General features: G+C 52.9%; 1 protein-coding gene across 2 annotated transcripts in view; it reads right to left on the bottom strand.

The window, feature by feature from the left end:
• Positions 1-15,987, bottom strand: part of PCNX3 (pecanex 3) — a 35,601-nt gene extending 19,614 nt beyond the window's left edge. The window contains exons 1-8 of one of the 2 annotated variants that reach the window (XM_075939227.1): positions 14,745-15,987; positions 12,385-12,581; positions 11,983-12,088; positions 11,436-11,475; positions 10,660-10,755; positions 8,524-9,912; positions 8,032-8,161; positions 328-497 (exon numbers count right to left, since the gene is read on the bottom strand). In XM_075939227.1, coding sequence (XP_075795342.1) covers positions 328-497; positions 8,032-8,161; positions 8,524-9,912; positions 10,660-10,755; positions 11,436-11,475; positions 11,983-12,088; positions 12,385-12,581; positions 14,745-14,897 — 2,281 coding nt within the window. In that variant the 5' untranslated portion in view covers positions 14,898-15,987. The remainder of the gene's footprint in view (positions 1-327; positions 498-8,031; positions 8,162-8,523; positions 9,913-10,659; positions 10,756-11,435; positions 11,476-11,982; positions 12,089-12,384; positions 12,582-14,744) is intronic. The other variant, XM_075939226.1, reaches the window with a different exon arrangement.
• Between the last annotated feature and the right edge of the window lie 456 nt (positions 15,988-16,443).

Below are 16,443 nucleotides of genomic sequence, written 5' to 3'. Positions count from 1 at the left end.
CTGAAGGAACAGACTTGCGATGGGACCAGCTCCAGGATACAGTCACCATGTCAGCCAGGGAAATGCCCTTCCCACTCCAATTCAGGTGGATGGTGCCAAGGGGAATGGGCAGTTCCCTTCCCTACAGACTATTGGTACTGGCAGCAGCCCAGGGCTGGGATGGCAAGGGACTATGGGTAGTGTTTGGGGGCACTGGCAGAGCTGGAGGGAGAACCCAGGGCAGCAGCACTGTTAGATTGCCACTGCCCTGTGAGCTCCAAGGCCCTGAGGGGAAGGGACAAGCCATGGACAGGCCCGTGAGAATCCCCCCAGTCCACATGCACTCACCGCTCTCATCGTAGAAGTAGTGCACAGCGCCCTCGGAGGTGTCGTCGAAGTTGCAGGCCTCATGGATGGCACCTCGTGGCAGCAGCAAGGAGCTGGCGAACTGCAGGGCTGAGGGCAGGGTGAGTGCCCGGGAGTGGGAGGAGGCACGGCCCCGCTGCAAGTCCTGAAGGCTATGGAGAAAGGGGAACAGAGGTGTCAGGCTGCACCAGCCAAGGATCAGCCATGAGCATAGTGCAGTGAGGCAGTGTGAGCAAGATGGAGAGGCAGGACTCTGAGCAAGATGAAGAGGTAGGACCAGCTAGTTGAAGGATACTAGTAGAGTGGGGGGGAGCCCAGGGCTGGGCTTTCAGGGTGCTGGAGGTCAGGACCGAAGGACACTGTCAGGGCAGTGAGGGGAGCCTAGTGCTGCCATATCAGAGCTATGAGACAAGGCTGATCAGACACAGTCAAATGAACAAGAGTTCCATTCAATTACATCGCGTAATGGCAAACAGCTAAAAAGTGACACATTTTTAAAGGGCTCGTAAGCCATCCCCAGCAATCTAAATAATAAAATGTGGGGAACTAGAGAAGATATTGCTATAGGGGTCACAGAATCTTAGAGGAATGATGATAATCAGGGCTCGCCGAACCGCAGCGAGCCCCGCTCGCCAGCTGCACTGTCCGGCGATATGCACATGCGCAGATCGCCCGAACCCGGCACTTCCGGGTTGCAATCTACTCACCACGGGCGAGTAGATTGTATTATTTGTCGAGCCCTGATGATAATCAGCAGGACACAGTAATACAGGCAGTCCCCGGGTTACGTACAAGATAGGGACTATAGGTTTGTTCTTAAGTTGAATTTGTATGCAAGTCGGAACTGGCTCCAGATTCAGCTGCTGCCACTGAAACTGACCAGGGGCTGACTACAGGAAGCCAGAGGCAGAGTTGCTCTGCCCCCAGCTTCCTGGAATCAGCCTGATCAGTTTCAACAGCTGCTGAATCTGGAGCCTGGGACAGAACAGCTGGGGCGCTGCCCGGTAGGTTCCCACAGGACCAACCCGGCAGCACCCCAGCTGCTCTACCCGAGGTGTCCCGCAACAAAAGCCTGGTCTGCTGGGGGGGGAGGGGGTGCACTAGCTGCGCCCCCTCCCCCCCAGCAGACCAGGGAGACCTGAGCAAAGCCGCACAGGCGGCGGGGGTCCCGCTGCTTGGGCGGCTTTGCTCCCGGGAAAACGAGCAAAGCCGCCCAGGCGGCGGCTTTGCTCGGGTGTCCCTGGTCTGATGGGGGGGTCCAGCGGCTTTTCTGGACCCCCCCCAGCAGACCTGGGGGACAGGAGCAAAGCCGCCCAGGCGGCGGGGGTCCCTCTGCCTGGGCGGCTTTGCTCCCGGGCAAACAAGCAAAGCTGGGTGTCCCTGGTCTGCTGGGGGGGGGGGTCCAGCGGCTTTGCTGAACCCCCCAGCAGACTAAGGAGACCGGGAGAAGCTTTTCTCGCCCCGGAGGACATGGATGGCGACCCGCCGCCCGTGAGCTCCGGGGCGAGAAAAACCCCGTTTGTAAGTGCGGATCCGACATAAGTCGGATCCGCGTAAGTCGGGGACTGCCTGTACCAGGGTACAAAATCACTGGAAGGACGGAACAAGCTGTGCTGTTGGGGAAGGAGCACTTCATGTGACAGAAAGGATATAATCAAATGAACCAAACACTACCACAGAATCTCAATGGATGGTAATGCTATGCTCTGTTAATATTATAATAGCAGTAGGGATGTACTACCAAGCACCTGACTAGGATGATGACTTTGAAATGCTCAGGGAGGGAAGGGAGATTATGAAAATACTCAATAATGGGGGATTTCAACTAGCCCCACCCTGTCTTGGTATGTATCATCTCAGTACATCTTAAATGACTGCTTCTTGGAGCAGCTAGTCCTGAAACCCACAAGAAGAGAGGCAATTCTTGATTTAGTTCTAAATGGACTGCAGGATCTGCACTGCTTGATAATAGTGACCATAATATAACTAAATTTAATATCCCCATGGCAGGAAAGACACTACAGCAGCCCAACACAATTTCAGAAAGAAGAACTACACAGAAATGATGAGGTTAATTAGACAGAATTCAAAGCTACTGGGCCAAAAGTGAAATCCCTGCAAGCTGCATGGAATCTTTTTAAAGACACCATAACAGAGGCTCAATTTAAAACGTACACTCCAAATTAAAAGACATAAAACCAAAAATGTGCCACCGTTGCTAAACATCAAAGTAAAAGAAGCAGTGAGAGACAAAAAGGCATTGTTTTAGAAGTGGAAGTTAAATCGTAACAAGAAAAACAGAATGGAGCATAAACTCTCGCAAATGTAGTGTTAAAATATAATTACGAAGGCCAAAAAAGAACCTGAAGAACAGTTAGCCAAATACTCAAAAAGTAATAGCAACATTTTTTTAAGTACATCAGAAGCAGGAAGCCTGCTAAACATCCAGTGTGGCCACTGAATAATCAAGATGCTTACGAGCACTCAAGGACAATAAGGACACTGCAGAGAAACTAAATGAATTATTTGCATCAGTCTTCATGGCTAAGGATAGGAGGGAGATTCCCAAACCTGAGCCATTCTTTTTAGATGACAAATCTGAGCAACTGTACCAGATTGAGGTGTCATTAGAGGTGGTTTTGGAACAAACTGAGAAATTAAACAGTAATAAATCACCATGACCAGATGGTATTCACCCAAGAATTCTTAAACTCAAATGAGGAATTGCAGAAGTACTAACCGTGATCTGTAACCTATCATTTAAATCAGCTTCTGTACCACATGACTGGAAGCTAGCTAATCTGACACCAATTTTTAAAAAGGGCTCCATAGGTGATCCAGGCAATTACAGGCTAGTAACCCTGATTTCAGTACTGGGTAAACTGGTTGAAACTACAGTAAAGAACAATATGATCCAACACAGATGAACATAATTTGTTGGGGGAAGAGTCAACATCGTGTTTGTAAAGGGAAATCATGCTTCACCAAACTACTATAATTCTTTGAGGGGGTCAAGAAGCATTCAGACAAGGGAGATCCAGTGGATATATTGCACTTAGATTTCCAGAAAATCTTTGACAATGTCCCTCACCAAAAGCTCTTTAGGCAAAGTAAGATGCCATGGCATAAGAGAGAAGGTCCTCTCGGACTGGTAACTGGTTAAAAGATAGGAAACAAAGGTATAAATGGTCAATTTTCATGATGGGGAAAAGTAACTAGTGGTGTGCTCCAGGAGTCTAGACTGGGACCAGTCATATTCAACATATTCATAAATGACCTAGAAAAAAAGGGGTTAACAGTGAGGTGGCAAAATTTACAGATGACACAAAAATACTCAAGATAGTTAAGTCTCAGGCAGACTGCAATGAGCTACAAAAGGATTGCTCCAACTGGGTGGCTGGACAACAAAATAGCAGATGAAATTCAATGTTGATTAATGTAATATGCAAGTTGGATCTCCCTGGTCTGGCAACCTCAGGACTTGAGCAGCCCCGAATGAGGGAATTTGCCAGACCAGGGGAGGTCATAGAATCATAGAGCTGGAATGTCATCAAGTCCAGCCCCCTGCTCTAGGTAGGACCAATCCCAACTAAATCAACCTGGCCAGGGCTTTGTCAAGCCGAGACTTAAACACCTCTAGGGATGGAGACTCCACTACTTCCCTAGGTAGCCCATTCCAGTGCTTCACTACCCTCCTAGTGAAATAGTTTTTCCTAATATCCAATCTGGACCTCTCCCACAACTTGAGACCATTGCTCCTTGTTCTGCCGTCTGTCACTACTGAGAACAGCCTCTCTCCATCCTCTTTGGAACCTCCCTTCAGGAAGTTGAAGGCTGCTATCAAATCCCCCCTCACTCTTCGCTTCTGCAGACTAAACAGACCCAACTCCCTCAGCCTCTCCTCGTAAGTCATATGCTCCAGCCCCCTAATCATTTGGCTGCCCTCCGCTGGACCCTCTCCAATGTGTCCACATCCTTTTTGTAGTAGGGGGCCCAGAACTGGACACAATACTCCAGATGTGGCCTCACCAAAGCCAAATAAAGGGGAATAATGACATCTCTGGAACTGCTGGCAATGCTCCTCTTAATGCAACCTAACATGCCATTAGCCTTCTCAGCTACAAGGGCACACTGTTGACTCATATCGAGCTTCTCATCCACTGTAACCCCCAGGTCCTTTTCTGCAGAACTACTACTTAACTGGTTGGTCCCCAGCTTGTAACTATACTTGGGATTCTTCCATCCCAACTGCAGGACTCTGCACTTGTCTTTGTTGAACCTCATCAGATTTCTTGTGGCCCAATCCTCCAATTTGTCTAAGTCACTCTGGACCCTATCTACTTCTTCCCCTAGCTTAGTGTCATCTGCAAACTTGCTGAGCGTGCAATCCATCCCCTCATCCAGGTCATTAATAAAGATACTGAACAAAATCGGTCCTAGAACCGAACCTTGGGGCACTCCGCTAGAAACCGACCGCCATCCTGACATCAAGCCGTTGATCACTACCCGCTGGGCCTGGCCTTCTAGCCATCATTCTATCCATCTTACCATCCATTTATCCAATCCACACTCCCTTAACTTGCTGGCAAGAATATTGTGGGAGACCGTATCAAAAGCCTTGCTAAAGTCAAGGTATATCTCATCCATTGACTTTCCCACGTCTACAAAGCCAGTTACCTCATCATAGAAGCTAATCAGATTGGTCAGGCACAACTTGCCATTTGTGAATCCATGCTGACTATTCCTAATCACTTTCCTCTCTTCCAAGTGCTTCAAAATGGATTCCTTAAGGATCCCTTCCATGATTTTTCCAGGAACCGAGGTAAGACTGACCGGCCTATAGTTCCCTGGATCGTCCTTCTTCTCTTTTTTGAAGATGGGCACTACATTTGCCTTTTTCCAATCATCTGGGATTTCTCCCGATCGCCACAACTTTTCAAAGATAATGGCCAAAGGCTCCGCAATGACATTTGCCAACTCCCTCAGTACCCTTGGATGCATTAAGTCTGGACCCATGGATTTGCGTATGTTTAGCATTTCTAAATAGTTCCTAACCTGTTCTTTACCCACCAAGAGCTGTCCATCTTCATCCCATCTTGCATCACTTAGTGCATTAGTCCGGGAGCCCACCTTGTCCGTGAATACAGAGGCAAAGAAAGCATTGAGTACTTCAGCTTTCCCCACATCATCTGTCACTAGGTTACCTCCTTCATCCAGTAGGGGCCGCACACCCTCTCTGATCACCTTCTTCTTGTTAACATGCCCGTAGAAACCTCTCTTGTTATCCTTTGCATCCTTAGCCAGTCGCAATTCCATTTGCGCTTTCGCCTTCCTGATAACCTCCCGGCATTCTCTAGCTATACATTTAAACCCCTCCCTGGTCATTTGTCCAAGTTTCCACTTTTTGTAAGCTCCCTTTTTGTGCTTAAATTCACCAAGGATTTCCCCTGTAAGACAATCCGGTCTCCTACCATATTTGCCTCTCTTGCTCCGCGTTGGGATGGTTTCTTTCTGTGCCTTCATTAAGGCTTCTTTACAATACTGCCAGCTGTCCTGGACTCCTTTCCCCTTCATGTTAGCATCCCAGGGGATTCTGCCCATCAGGTCTCTGAGGGAGTCAAAATCTGTCCCTTGCTACCAACCTCCCAGCCTACTGCCCGTCCCTGTTGCCAGCTCCACTTTTGGCCCCAGTCCTGCTGCCAGGTTTGTGCTCTGACCCGGCTGTTGCCAGGCTTGGGTTCCTATCACTAGGCTTGGGCTCGGGACCCCCTGTTGCCGCTCCGGATGGGGCTCCCTGAGGCCAGGACTCCCTGGCCACTGCCGGCCCCACCACCAGGGCTCTTTGTTCCAGCAACATCAATGGTCCAGTTCAACTTGTAATGCACATTATGTTTTCCAGTCCCAACAATACATATAAAGCAAAGGTATCTAAATTAGCTGCTACCACTCAAGAAAGTTCTTGGAGTCATTATCGATAGTTCTCTAAAAACTATCACTCCATGTGCAGCAGCAGTCAAAAAAGCAAACAGAGCGTTGGGAATCATTAAGAAAGGGATAGATAGAAGACAGAAACATCATATTGCCCCATGGCACATCCACATCTTGAATACCCGGTCCAATGTGATCGTCCCAGCTCAAAAGATATCTTGGCATTGGAAAAGGTTCAGAAAAGGGCAACAAAAATGTTTAGGAGTATGGGAGTGCTTCTGTATGAGGAGAGGTTAATAAGACTGGTTTTATTCAACTTGGAGAAGAGATGACTAAGGGGGGATATGACGAAGGTCTATAAAATTATGATGGGTGTACAGACAGTAGATAAGGAAGTGCTATTTACTTCTTCCCATAACACAAGAACTCGGGTCACCGAGTGAAATTAATAGGCATCAGTTAAAACAAATCCAAGGAAATATTTCTTCATACAATGCACAGTGGAACTCTTTGCCTGAGGATGCTGTGAAGGCCAAGACAATCATAGAATCATAGACAACTAGGACTGGAAAGGACCTTGAGAGGTCATCGAGTCCAGTCCCCTGCCCTCATGGCAGGACCAAATACTCTCTAGACCATCCCTGATAGACATTTATCTAACCTACTCTTAAATAGCTCCAGAGATGGAGATTCCACAACCTCCCTGGGCAATTTATTCCAGTGTTTGACTACCCTAACAGTTAGGAACTTTTTCCTAATGTCCAATCTAAACCACTCTTGCTGCAGTTTAAGCCCATTGCTTCTTGTTCTATCCTCAGAGGCCAAGATGAACAAGTTTTCTCCTTCCTCCTTATGACACCCTTTTAGATACCTGAAAACTGCTATCATGTCCCCTCAATCGTCTCTTTTCTAAACTAAACAAACCCAATTCTTTCAGCCTTCCTTCATAGGTCATGTTCTCTAGCCCTTTAATCATTCTTGTTGCTCTTCTCTGGACCCTCTCCAATTTCTCCACATCCTTCTTGAAATGCGGTGCCCAGAACTGGACACAATACTCCAACTGAGGCCTAACTAGCGCAGAGTAGAGCGGAAGAATGACTTCTAGTGTTTTGCTCACAACACGCCTGTTAATGCATCCCAGAATCATGTTTGCTTTTTTTGCAACAGCATCACACTGCTGACTCTCATTCAGCTTGAGGTCCACTATGACCCCTAGATCCCTTTCTGCCGTACCCCTTCCCAGACAGTCGCTTCCCATTCTGTATGTGTGAAACTGACTGTTCCATCCTAAGTGGAGCACTTTGCATGTGCTTAGAGAGTTCAGAAAAGAACTAGATACATTCAAGAAGGATAGGTCTATCAATGGCTATTAGCCAGGATGGATAAGGATGGTGTCCCTACTCTCTGTTTGCCAGAAGCTGGCAATGAGCAGTAGGAGGATGTCTCGCTTGATGATTACCTGTTCACACCCTTTGGGGCACCTGGCACTGAACACTATCAGAAGACAGACATGGTGCTAGATGGATCTTTGGTCAGACCCAGCCTGGCTGTTCTTGTGAGTGAAGGACGCTGGGAGGGCTGAGGGAGGTGAGACCAGAGCTGGGATAGCAGGGTTGTGGGCAGGATCAGAGTGCCTGGCTAGGCTGGGACAAGGGGCCAGGTTAGATTGTTAGCAGACTCTGGGCATTTGGACTGGGGCTGAACGAACGTCAGCGCAGACCAATTCATCAGTGTCTCACGCATGGGGAGAGGTGTCACCTGGGTGGGGAGCCCATCACCGAGGATGGGGGCGTAGGGTTGCTGCCAGCGTTGTGTCGCCGCCTCATGGCCTGAGTGCGTTTGACGCTGCTCACCCGCTCCCGCTTGCTGCCTTCCTCGCCCAGGGCAGCTGAAATGGAGAGAGAGCTGTAAGGAACCCTGGACCTGAGTACCCCACCAGGTGTTGCTGGCTCCAATCCAGCCCTCGGTCAGTAACAATAACAAGTCAGCCCCATCCATAAGATGAGCATGCAGGATCTCAAGCAGGTTCCTAGTGGGCTGGGGGCCCCCCATCATGCCAATCCCTGCCTCTCAGCAGAGTGGCCAGGGTCTGCATAGGCCACAAAGGCTGAACCCCATTCTGTCCTTGGACCATGCCAGCTGTGGGCTCACACATAGAAGCCTGGGGCTGAAGACTGTGGTGGGAGAGCAGGTCACCCTCTACCCCAGCTCCCCAGGCTGCCAGAGCCAGGTCCCCTCCCAGTCACTCACCTCCCCCAACAGCCCCCTCTTCCAGCAGCTCCCCCCTCCAGCCAGGCTGGTTTGCTGACTGGCTGCGAGTGCTGCCTCCTGACTCCAGCCGGCGAGGGGGAAAGTGCTCCTGCTGCCCCGTGCGGGCTTCTAGGTCCGACTTGGAGACGGTGAGCACTGCTACAGCCTTGCTGTCGCCGCTGCCCCCATCCATGCTGAGCACGCGGGCATGGGTCTTGGCGCTGGCCGTGCTGGCACTGCGCTGGGCATAGTGCGGGCGTTTGGAGGGTTCAGCGCCCTCAGGGGCTGGCTCAGCCTTGGAGGTGCGGCGTGGGTGCGGGGGCACGGCCTCGGGGGAGTAGCAGGAGGTGCTGGAGGAAGTGTCTGAGCTGTAGTTGTGCTGGGAGGGAAGGCTGGAGGCACGACTCAGGTCACTGCCATCGCTCGAGTCTTCATCCTCGAAGAAGGTGTCACTGTAGGCCTTGCTGTCCAGGATGGCTCGAACAGGGGCATAGTCCCGTGGGTACCCGCTGTCAAAGCTGCTGCTGCCTCCACCATGCTTGCGGGAGGGGCGCCGGCGCCCCGGCTTGTGTCCTGGGCGCAGCAGGGCCAGGTCCTTGGGTCGCACCACCTGCTCAGCTGGGCCCTCCCAGGGCTCCCCATCACCCCGCACTGTCTCCAGTGAGGCCAGGGTATTCTGGGTGTCATCTGTGTGGCTAGTGAAGCTCAATTCCCCCAGCAGACCTTGCTCAGGAGAACGCAGTAGTTCGCTGTCCGACAGGGCATCTGTGTCACTGCCATCTGGAAGGGCCCTGGTGTCCGGAGCCGGTGTTGCATCTCCTGCTGGCCCCAGAGAGGGGCTGTCCAGGTGGGTGGAGTTGGTCTTCTCGCTGCGGTAGCTGCTGAGGGTGCTGGGTGTCTCCTTGTCAGTGCCACTGAAGCAGCTGTCGGAGGAGCCAGCCTTGTGGGGGCACTCCTCGCTGGGTTCCCCCCGTCCCTCCAGGGGCCTGTAATCAGGGCCTGAGCGGCGCTTCTCCTTGCGGCTGCTGGTGCGCAGGATGGTGCGCTCGGGCAGCGCCAGGCTTAGAAAGCTCTGGCTCAGCTCCTCGCTCAGGCTGCTCTTGATCAGCGGGCTAAGGGGGGTGTCGCCTACACTCTCCGACTCGCTGGCATGCCAGCTACCGGGCAGCTGACGTGAGGCCCCACTGCCCAGCCCTGCCAGCCCCACTCTGGACAACGATCCCATGCCCAAGGGGGACTGGTCAGAGGAATCTGTGCTCTGGATGGACGTTTGGGCTGGCAGTGAAGGGGGTGGCTTCTTCCCAGCTGCAGGGGGCTCCACCTTGGGAGGGGGCATCGGGGCATCGCTGCAGGACCCTGGGGCGAGAGAAGCTGGCTGCGAGTCACCAACTGCAAGGAAACAAGATGGCAGAGGTTATACACACCACAGGGAAACTGAGGCACAAGCAAGGCACCATGCTCATCCAATGAGCCAGGAGCCGGGGATGGAACCCAGCATTCCTGACACCCTGCCCTCCTCCTCTGAGTTTAATTCACTACAGCCAGTCCCCTCCCAGAGCTGGGATGGGTACTAGGGTTTCTAACGCTGCACTCCAAGCTCTAGAACCTGTCCAGCAGTAACTCATTGCTCCCGTCCTGAGTGCAACTCCCAGACTCTACAGCCGTTCCCCCAACCCCATGCAGGACACCTACTCAACCCCCTCCCCCACTGGTGCCCCAGGGGTGGGACTCAGGGCAACCCTCTGCTGCTGGCCCTACCCCCCCATTACTACCCTACACCCAAGCAACATGAGCTGGGGAGTGAAAAGAGGCTTGGCCAGGGACAGCAGCAGGGGTCAGCCCTCCTCCCACGCTCACTGTGTGGCCCAGCAGCCTGATCTTCTCCACTGCCCCCTTCCAGCCTGCTACACCCTGCTTTTCCACAGTGGTGGGAAGCGGAGTGGCTGCTGCAGTATGCGTGGGAAGGGGGTGACCCCTGCTGCTACACCACACCAGGACCCTTCTTCCCAGTAATCCCCTGGAACGCATCCATAGAACAGTAACCCCACCACCACCACCACCTCCCGTGACTCTCCTGAGAGCTGGGCTGTCCCAGGCTGTACAGCCCCTACTCCACACCCAGCACAGGACACCTACTGATGTTCTCCCGGGAGCTGCGCTTCAGCAGCTCGCGATCGGCTGAGGTGACAATGACGTTATTGCTGCCCTGCTCACGCACCAGCTCCTTGATGTCTAAAGGACAAACAGAGGGGGAAGGAGGCATGATTAGGGTGCAGGGGCTGCTGATCTCAAGGGCAGACCTGCCCTCACTGGTCCCTCCACACTTTCCACCACCTCAACTTGCATGCAGTGCTGCCCTCCCACCACTTTATATCACTGTCTAGAGCCCTGACTGACTCCCCCCAAGCAGAGGGATCAGGGTGGGGCTTCAGTATCCATAATGGTTCCAGCAATTGAAGGGGCTCAAGTCACCTTAAATGTGCCCCGATATATAGAATTTGCAGCTCCACCCCCTGGGAACATGCAAGTATGAGTCACTTTGGGAAGTGTCCAAGTGGCCCAGAGAATGTGACATGGGACCTTTCCTTTCTAAGGGGTGGAGCCCTGACCCAGCCCCAGGGAAGAGGATATGCGTCCTTTTTGCTCTGTGGCTGCCCCTGCTCTAGCTTGGGCCCAAGGCAGGGGAATCAATGGAATATCCACTATCAGCTCTCTAGGTCTGATAGCCAGGGAAGGGACACGGCAGGATATCAAGCAGCAAGAGCCAATCAGGGAACATCCTGGGGAGGGGCAATTCAGACAGCTGCAGCCTGGGGCAGGCTCCCCAAAGGGCCAGAGACACTGGTGTGGGGCAAAACCTTTGCACTGGGCCAGCCAGAATACCAGGGGTGGGGAGCCAGCCACACACTTACCTCTCACTGCTCCTGTGTCCTCGAAGTGGGGCAGCAGCTCCTATGAGGGGGAATCAGTCAGAGATTATATGCCAGGCAGGCCCAGGAGAGCCCTTCACTGCAGAGGGCCCAAGGCCAAGCCTTCCTGGTGCACTGTTGGGGCACACATAGGCTTTTCTAGCTTCCCTGCTGCAGCCCCACTCCCCACAAACCCTGATACAGCATAACTGACCTAAATGCCAGGTTGAGACTGCAAAAAGCCTGCCACCTTGGCTGCCAAGGAGCCAGATGTCTCGCTGATAACATCAGGGTGAGGAGAGAGAATTCTGTCCTCCCCTGCCCCCATACTCTCCAAGGAGCAGAAGTGCTTTTCATATCAGAGTGGTCTTCCCACCTCCAACACTGACAGGCAGCCACCTCTGGGGTGAGGCACAGGGGCTGGCTGTACATGAACCCCAAGCCCAGTACACGTGCACACGCACACCCCCTCAACTCCCCACACAGGGGAAGGGTGAGGAAATCCAGTGTTTCCAGTGCAAGGATTTCCCCCAATCCCTCCCATACTCACCATGACTTGGTTGAAGCCAAATACTGAGTGCTGGGAGCTGCACCTCACTGGGGGCGTAGAACTGACTTTTCGAAACACTGTCATCTCCACCCCCCCACCTGGGTCTCTGTAGAGAGAGGGAGGAAGAAGAGTTGCATGGACAAACACTGACAGGAAAGCACATTTAACACAAGTACAGAGGAAAGCAAAGTGAACAGGACCTGCTACTCCACATCATATCTTCCCCCCCACAGGCAAGACCAATGAACTAACCTGAGAAGCAGCTGCCTGGTACAGAATGCCTGTATAAACACCCCACGCCAGAGGCAGCTGCATCTCAGAATCAGGTGAGGATCCAGTATAAATTACACTGCACCTCACTCCTCTACCCCCATCCACGCATCCCAGAGGTTGGAGACCTACCTGGTCAGGTTGCTGTCATCCCCCGCAGTGCCTTCCTCAGCCTTGGCCCCATCAGCCAGCACCAAGCCGCCCTTCTCCACAATCTCGCCCTGGTCGAACATGGTGTGCAGCCGAAAATTGATAGTCTTGATGGTGGTGAAGAAGACGGCTATAACAGCACAATACACACCGGCTACCAGCATGCTGGGTGGCAGCACCTGGCAGAGAGAGATGGGACAGCACGGGGTTAGTACCAATCAGGGCATTGGGGTCACCAGGCTTTCCACCAGATACATCACCCTGATACACAGAAATTCAGGCATTGCCAGTGATCTGTCAGGCTAAAGCCAGGAGTCCTCTCAGACCCTCCTCCTCCCATCTAACCACTAGATTCCACTCCATTCCCAGAGCCAGGGAAAATCCAGTCTGCCAGACCCCCCTGCCCTACTCTAACCACTGAATCCCATTCTATTCCCAGAGGCAGAAACAGAACCCAGGAGTCCTGCCTCCCAATCGTTGTCCCCAGCCACTGGGTAATGCTTTTGGTTGTAATACTAGGCTCTATACAGCCAGTCTCAGGGCCCTTTAGGGCAAATGGTAACAAAGCTATAGGGTAGGGGTGTTGATGTCACCTTCTCTGCCATCACTTCCATTAAAGCTGCTTGTTGAGATAGCATTTAAATATTTTCAGCTACCAAGGATCTAGGGATGTAAACAGGTAACTGACTACCTGGGAGCAGCCAGCCACGGGCAGAGGGCTGCTCCAGTGCTTCTGGGCCTCCATGTGGGGCTGCCAATTCCCAGCCTGTGTGGGCCAAGAGCCGGCAGCCACATGTAGGACTAGGAGAAACCCACACCACTGGGCTGGAGCAGCCCACCTGCCTGCCCCTCCCTTAATCTATAAGGGCCACTCATGGACCCACACAGGACCAGAACCAGAACTCTTGGATTTTATCTCCCAGGGCAGCCTAGTGGATGACAGCAGAGGGCGGGGAACTAGGACTCCTGGGTTTTATCCCCAGCGTCTATACCAACTTGGTGTCTAGCACTGCACATCCTGTGCTTTAGTAGTCTGTGACTGAAGTGAAGTTGATTATCTTTTACCACCCATAACACCACAGTGCCAGGAGCCACAGCCATGGTTCCACACCCTGTCCCCAATATACACTGGGTGAGTTTCACAAACTACCCCCCTGATCTTTTTGGCTACAAACAATCCCCAGCAGCATCTGCCACATGCCTTCTGCCTATCTCAGCCCAGATTCAGAGGAGTGAAAGTGGCTCCCAGGGCAGGGAATGGTATTGGGAGGGCTGGTACTCGGGCTGCTCTAGTTCTCAGTTTTCACTGCCTCGGGCATCTCTCATAACAGCAGCTCAAGCAAAGGCCTGTTATTATTTGTCCTGTGTTATGGTAACACATAGGAACTGCTTCCAAGCTTAAGCCTCCTCTTCCACAGAAGATGTGGTCAGAACACCCCAGCCTCTGATAGAAACTGGTCTCTCTCGTCACACCAGGCGTTACATAGTCTCCTTTACTGCTCTTTGCCAAGATTGGGGCACTACACGCTGCACAAGCCACTGAACTGCTCACAACAGAGATTGGGCAAGGATCCCTAAGCAAGACTGAGGGTCCTCCTTGGCTCAAGTGCTGCACAAGGAACCCCCGTTGTGCTAGGTGCTACTCTGACCCCTCTCTCCAGCCATGGCCAGAGCCACCACCACTGCACAGATTCCCCAACTCCAATTGAGGGTTGCAAGGAGCCACACAGACACAGTGATCAGAATAGCCACAACATCAACAGGCAAAGGCAGGGTCTGTCTCCTCTTTATACAGATGAGGAAAGTGAGATACTTAGAATGGATGGGACTCGACTTGAGGCAGGCAAGAGGGCTGAACAGAAGTATACTGCTCCCCACACACAAGCCCACCATCCTTCTCTGAATCTCAACATGCCCATCTTCCACTCTGCTAAAGGCTCAGCCAGCAATAACATGGGACATCTTGCCTAGAGTCCCCCAGCAGCTTCCAATTTCTGTGCCATGCTCAGTGGCAAGGGGAGCTTGCCTCCAGGTGAAAGTCAGCTTTGGGGATCAGGTCCTAAAGTTACAGTTACAGGTCAGTGCAAAGCAGGGGTAAAAGAGACTCAAGTTCTACCCCCAGCTCTGCCATGACCTGTGGGGTGATCTTGGGCCACTTACTTCATGATCAGTACCTCAACTTCCTCTCCCATCCTTTGGCTTTTACACTGGGAAAGGACCCCAGGTTGGGGCATTAATGCCAGGACCCCACATCCCAGGTTACCAAAAGTGACATGCATGACTGGCTGTAGGGTCAGGAGCCTAACTTCCAATCTGCAGTGAGGGGCCTGAGGTTGACTCACCATGTAGAGCAGGAAAGGGAAGGTGAGCAGGAAGATCCAGGTATAGAGGTGGAAGCAGTTGGAGAAAGTGCTCTGGTGCGGATCAAAGAACCAGCCGCCTGTCAGCGAGGCCCAGACGCCCTGGCGCAGGATTTGCAGCACCTGCGAGCCCATGGCCACGGTGGTGCCTCTTCTTCCTCCCCCTCCGCCCGTTCCTCCTGCTCAGGGAACGTGACTGCCAAGCTTGCACCTGCAATATCCTTCATCAAGGCAACTAAAAGCCCATGATCTGCAGCCTGGGACCCCAAAATCCTACCTCACTCCTCTCTTAGTTAAACCAGGCTGCCCTCCTTCAGCAGGTATGGGCACCTCACACACCTACCCCTGAGAACCTCAGCTACTGCTGTGGAGTCTCACTAGCCATCCAACGTGCCCTTTTGCCTCCACAGCAAAAAGCTTCCCCCCTCCCTCCACATTCACCCTTTTCTTGCTCATGCCATTATGACTGCTGGAGGGAGGGGGGTTATCTCCACTGTCCAAGGAAATTTAAATTAAACTGTGGAGGAGGTAAAGAAGGAGGTAGGGTGGCAGGGAACTAACTCTCTAGTGGTGGGGATTGCAAGCTCAAGCAGAGATAGGACCAACTGGAGACACAGGAGAGGGACACCCTGGGGAACAGGCTGGCAGCCCCCGTCTTGTCACTGAACAGCAGCCCAGGATAGGGGGCCTCAGTAGGGTGAATGGGGCAGGAAAGGGTGTGGGCAACACGGTGTCAAGGTGGGACCCCCCAGTAGGAGGCTACCAGTATGATGGGAGGAGACCGGAATGGGGCAGCACAGCCCTGTAGAGAGGGCAGCGGGGGGCAGGGAAAAAGGGCGGGCGGGGGTGAGTGGGGACCCAGGTAGGATGGTTGGCGGGCAGGGGAACCCACGCAAGCAGGGGCCGAGGTAGGAGCAAGGGTGGGGAACCCGGGTGACGGGCCCGGGCAGTCGGGAGACCCGAGGGTGGGAGGGTCGGAGCAAGCCCGAGCGGCTCCCACCAGCGTCCCAGAAATGCTAAAGGGCCCCCCCCCAAAAAAAATCTTGTTCACTTCCGGGGTCAGAGGTCAGTCCGGGAACCCTTCGAGCGCAGAGGGAACCCAGCAGCGGCACCTCAACTGGAAACTGGGGAGGCCGGAAGAGGAGCCCAGGGAGCAAAAGGAACAGCAAGAGCAGCACGCATGCGCCGATCACCCCTTAACACACAGCCAGGAAGCGGAAGTGAAAGTGCGTGGGTCAACTCAGAAACGGCTGACGGCTGAAGCAGCACTGCGCATGTACTAAATTGTGTCCTCTATACGCATGTGCACTGCTCCACACTCCCCTGGGCGCATGAGCAGACTTTGCGGAACTTCTTTCACGCATGCGCAACAGGTTTTAGTCACGCCATTCCTCCTCTTCCAGTTGCGTTCTTCGCGCACAAAAGTTAAAGCGTTCTAAAAAGGTCCTTGGGGGGGTAGATACAGGATGGTGAATTGCGCGTGCGCAAATCCAGGCGTTCGCTCGCGCGCTCTAACGGAAGTATAATCTTAATTCCTAATGGACTGTGCTGTTTGATTGACATTTTACTCCTCCAGTGAGAATTGAGGAAGGCTTAAAGGGGTGTATTGGGGGCGTGACTCTTCCGTATCCTAACCAAATAGAATAGCGAGGAGTCATGTTGCACTAACAGATTTATTGAG

The sequence above is a fragment of the Pelodiscus sinensis genome, chromosome 11, assembly GCF_049634645.1.
Source record: "Pelodiscus sinensis isolate JC-2024 chromosome 11, ASM4963464v1, whole genome shotgun sequence".
Taxonomy (NCBI): Eukaryota; Metazoa; Chordata; order Testudines; family Trionychidae; genus Pelodiscus; species Pelodiscus sinensis.
Note: the sequence above shows the minus strand (reverse complement) of the source record. Positions and strands in the feature narration are given on the sequence as shown.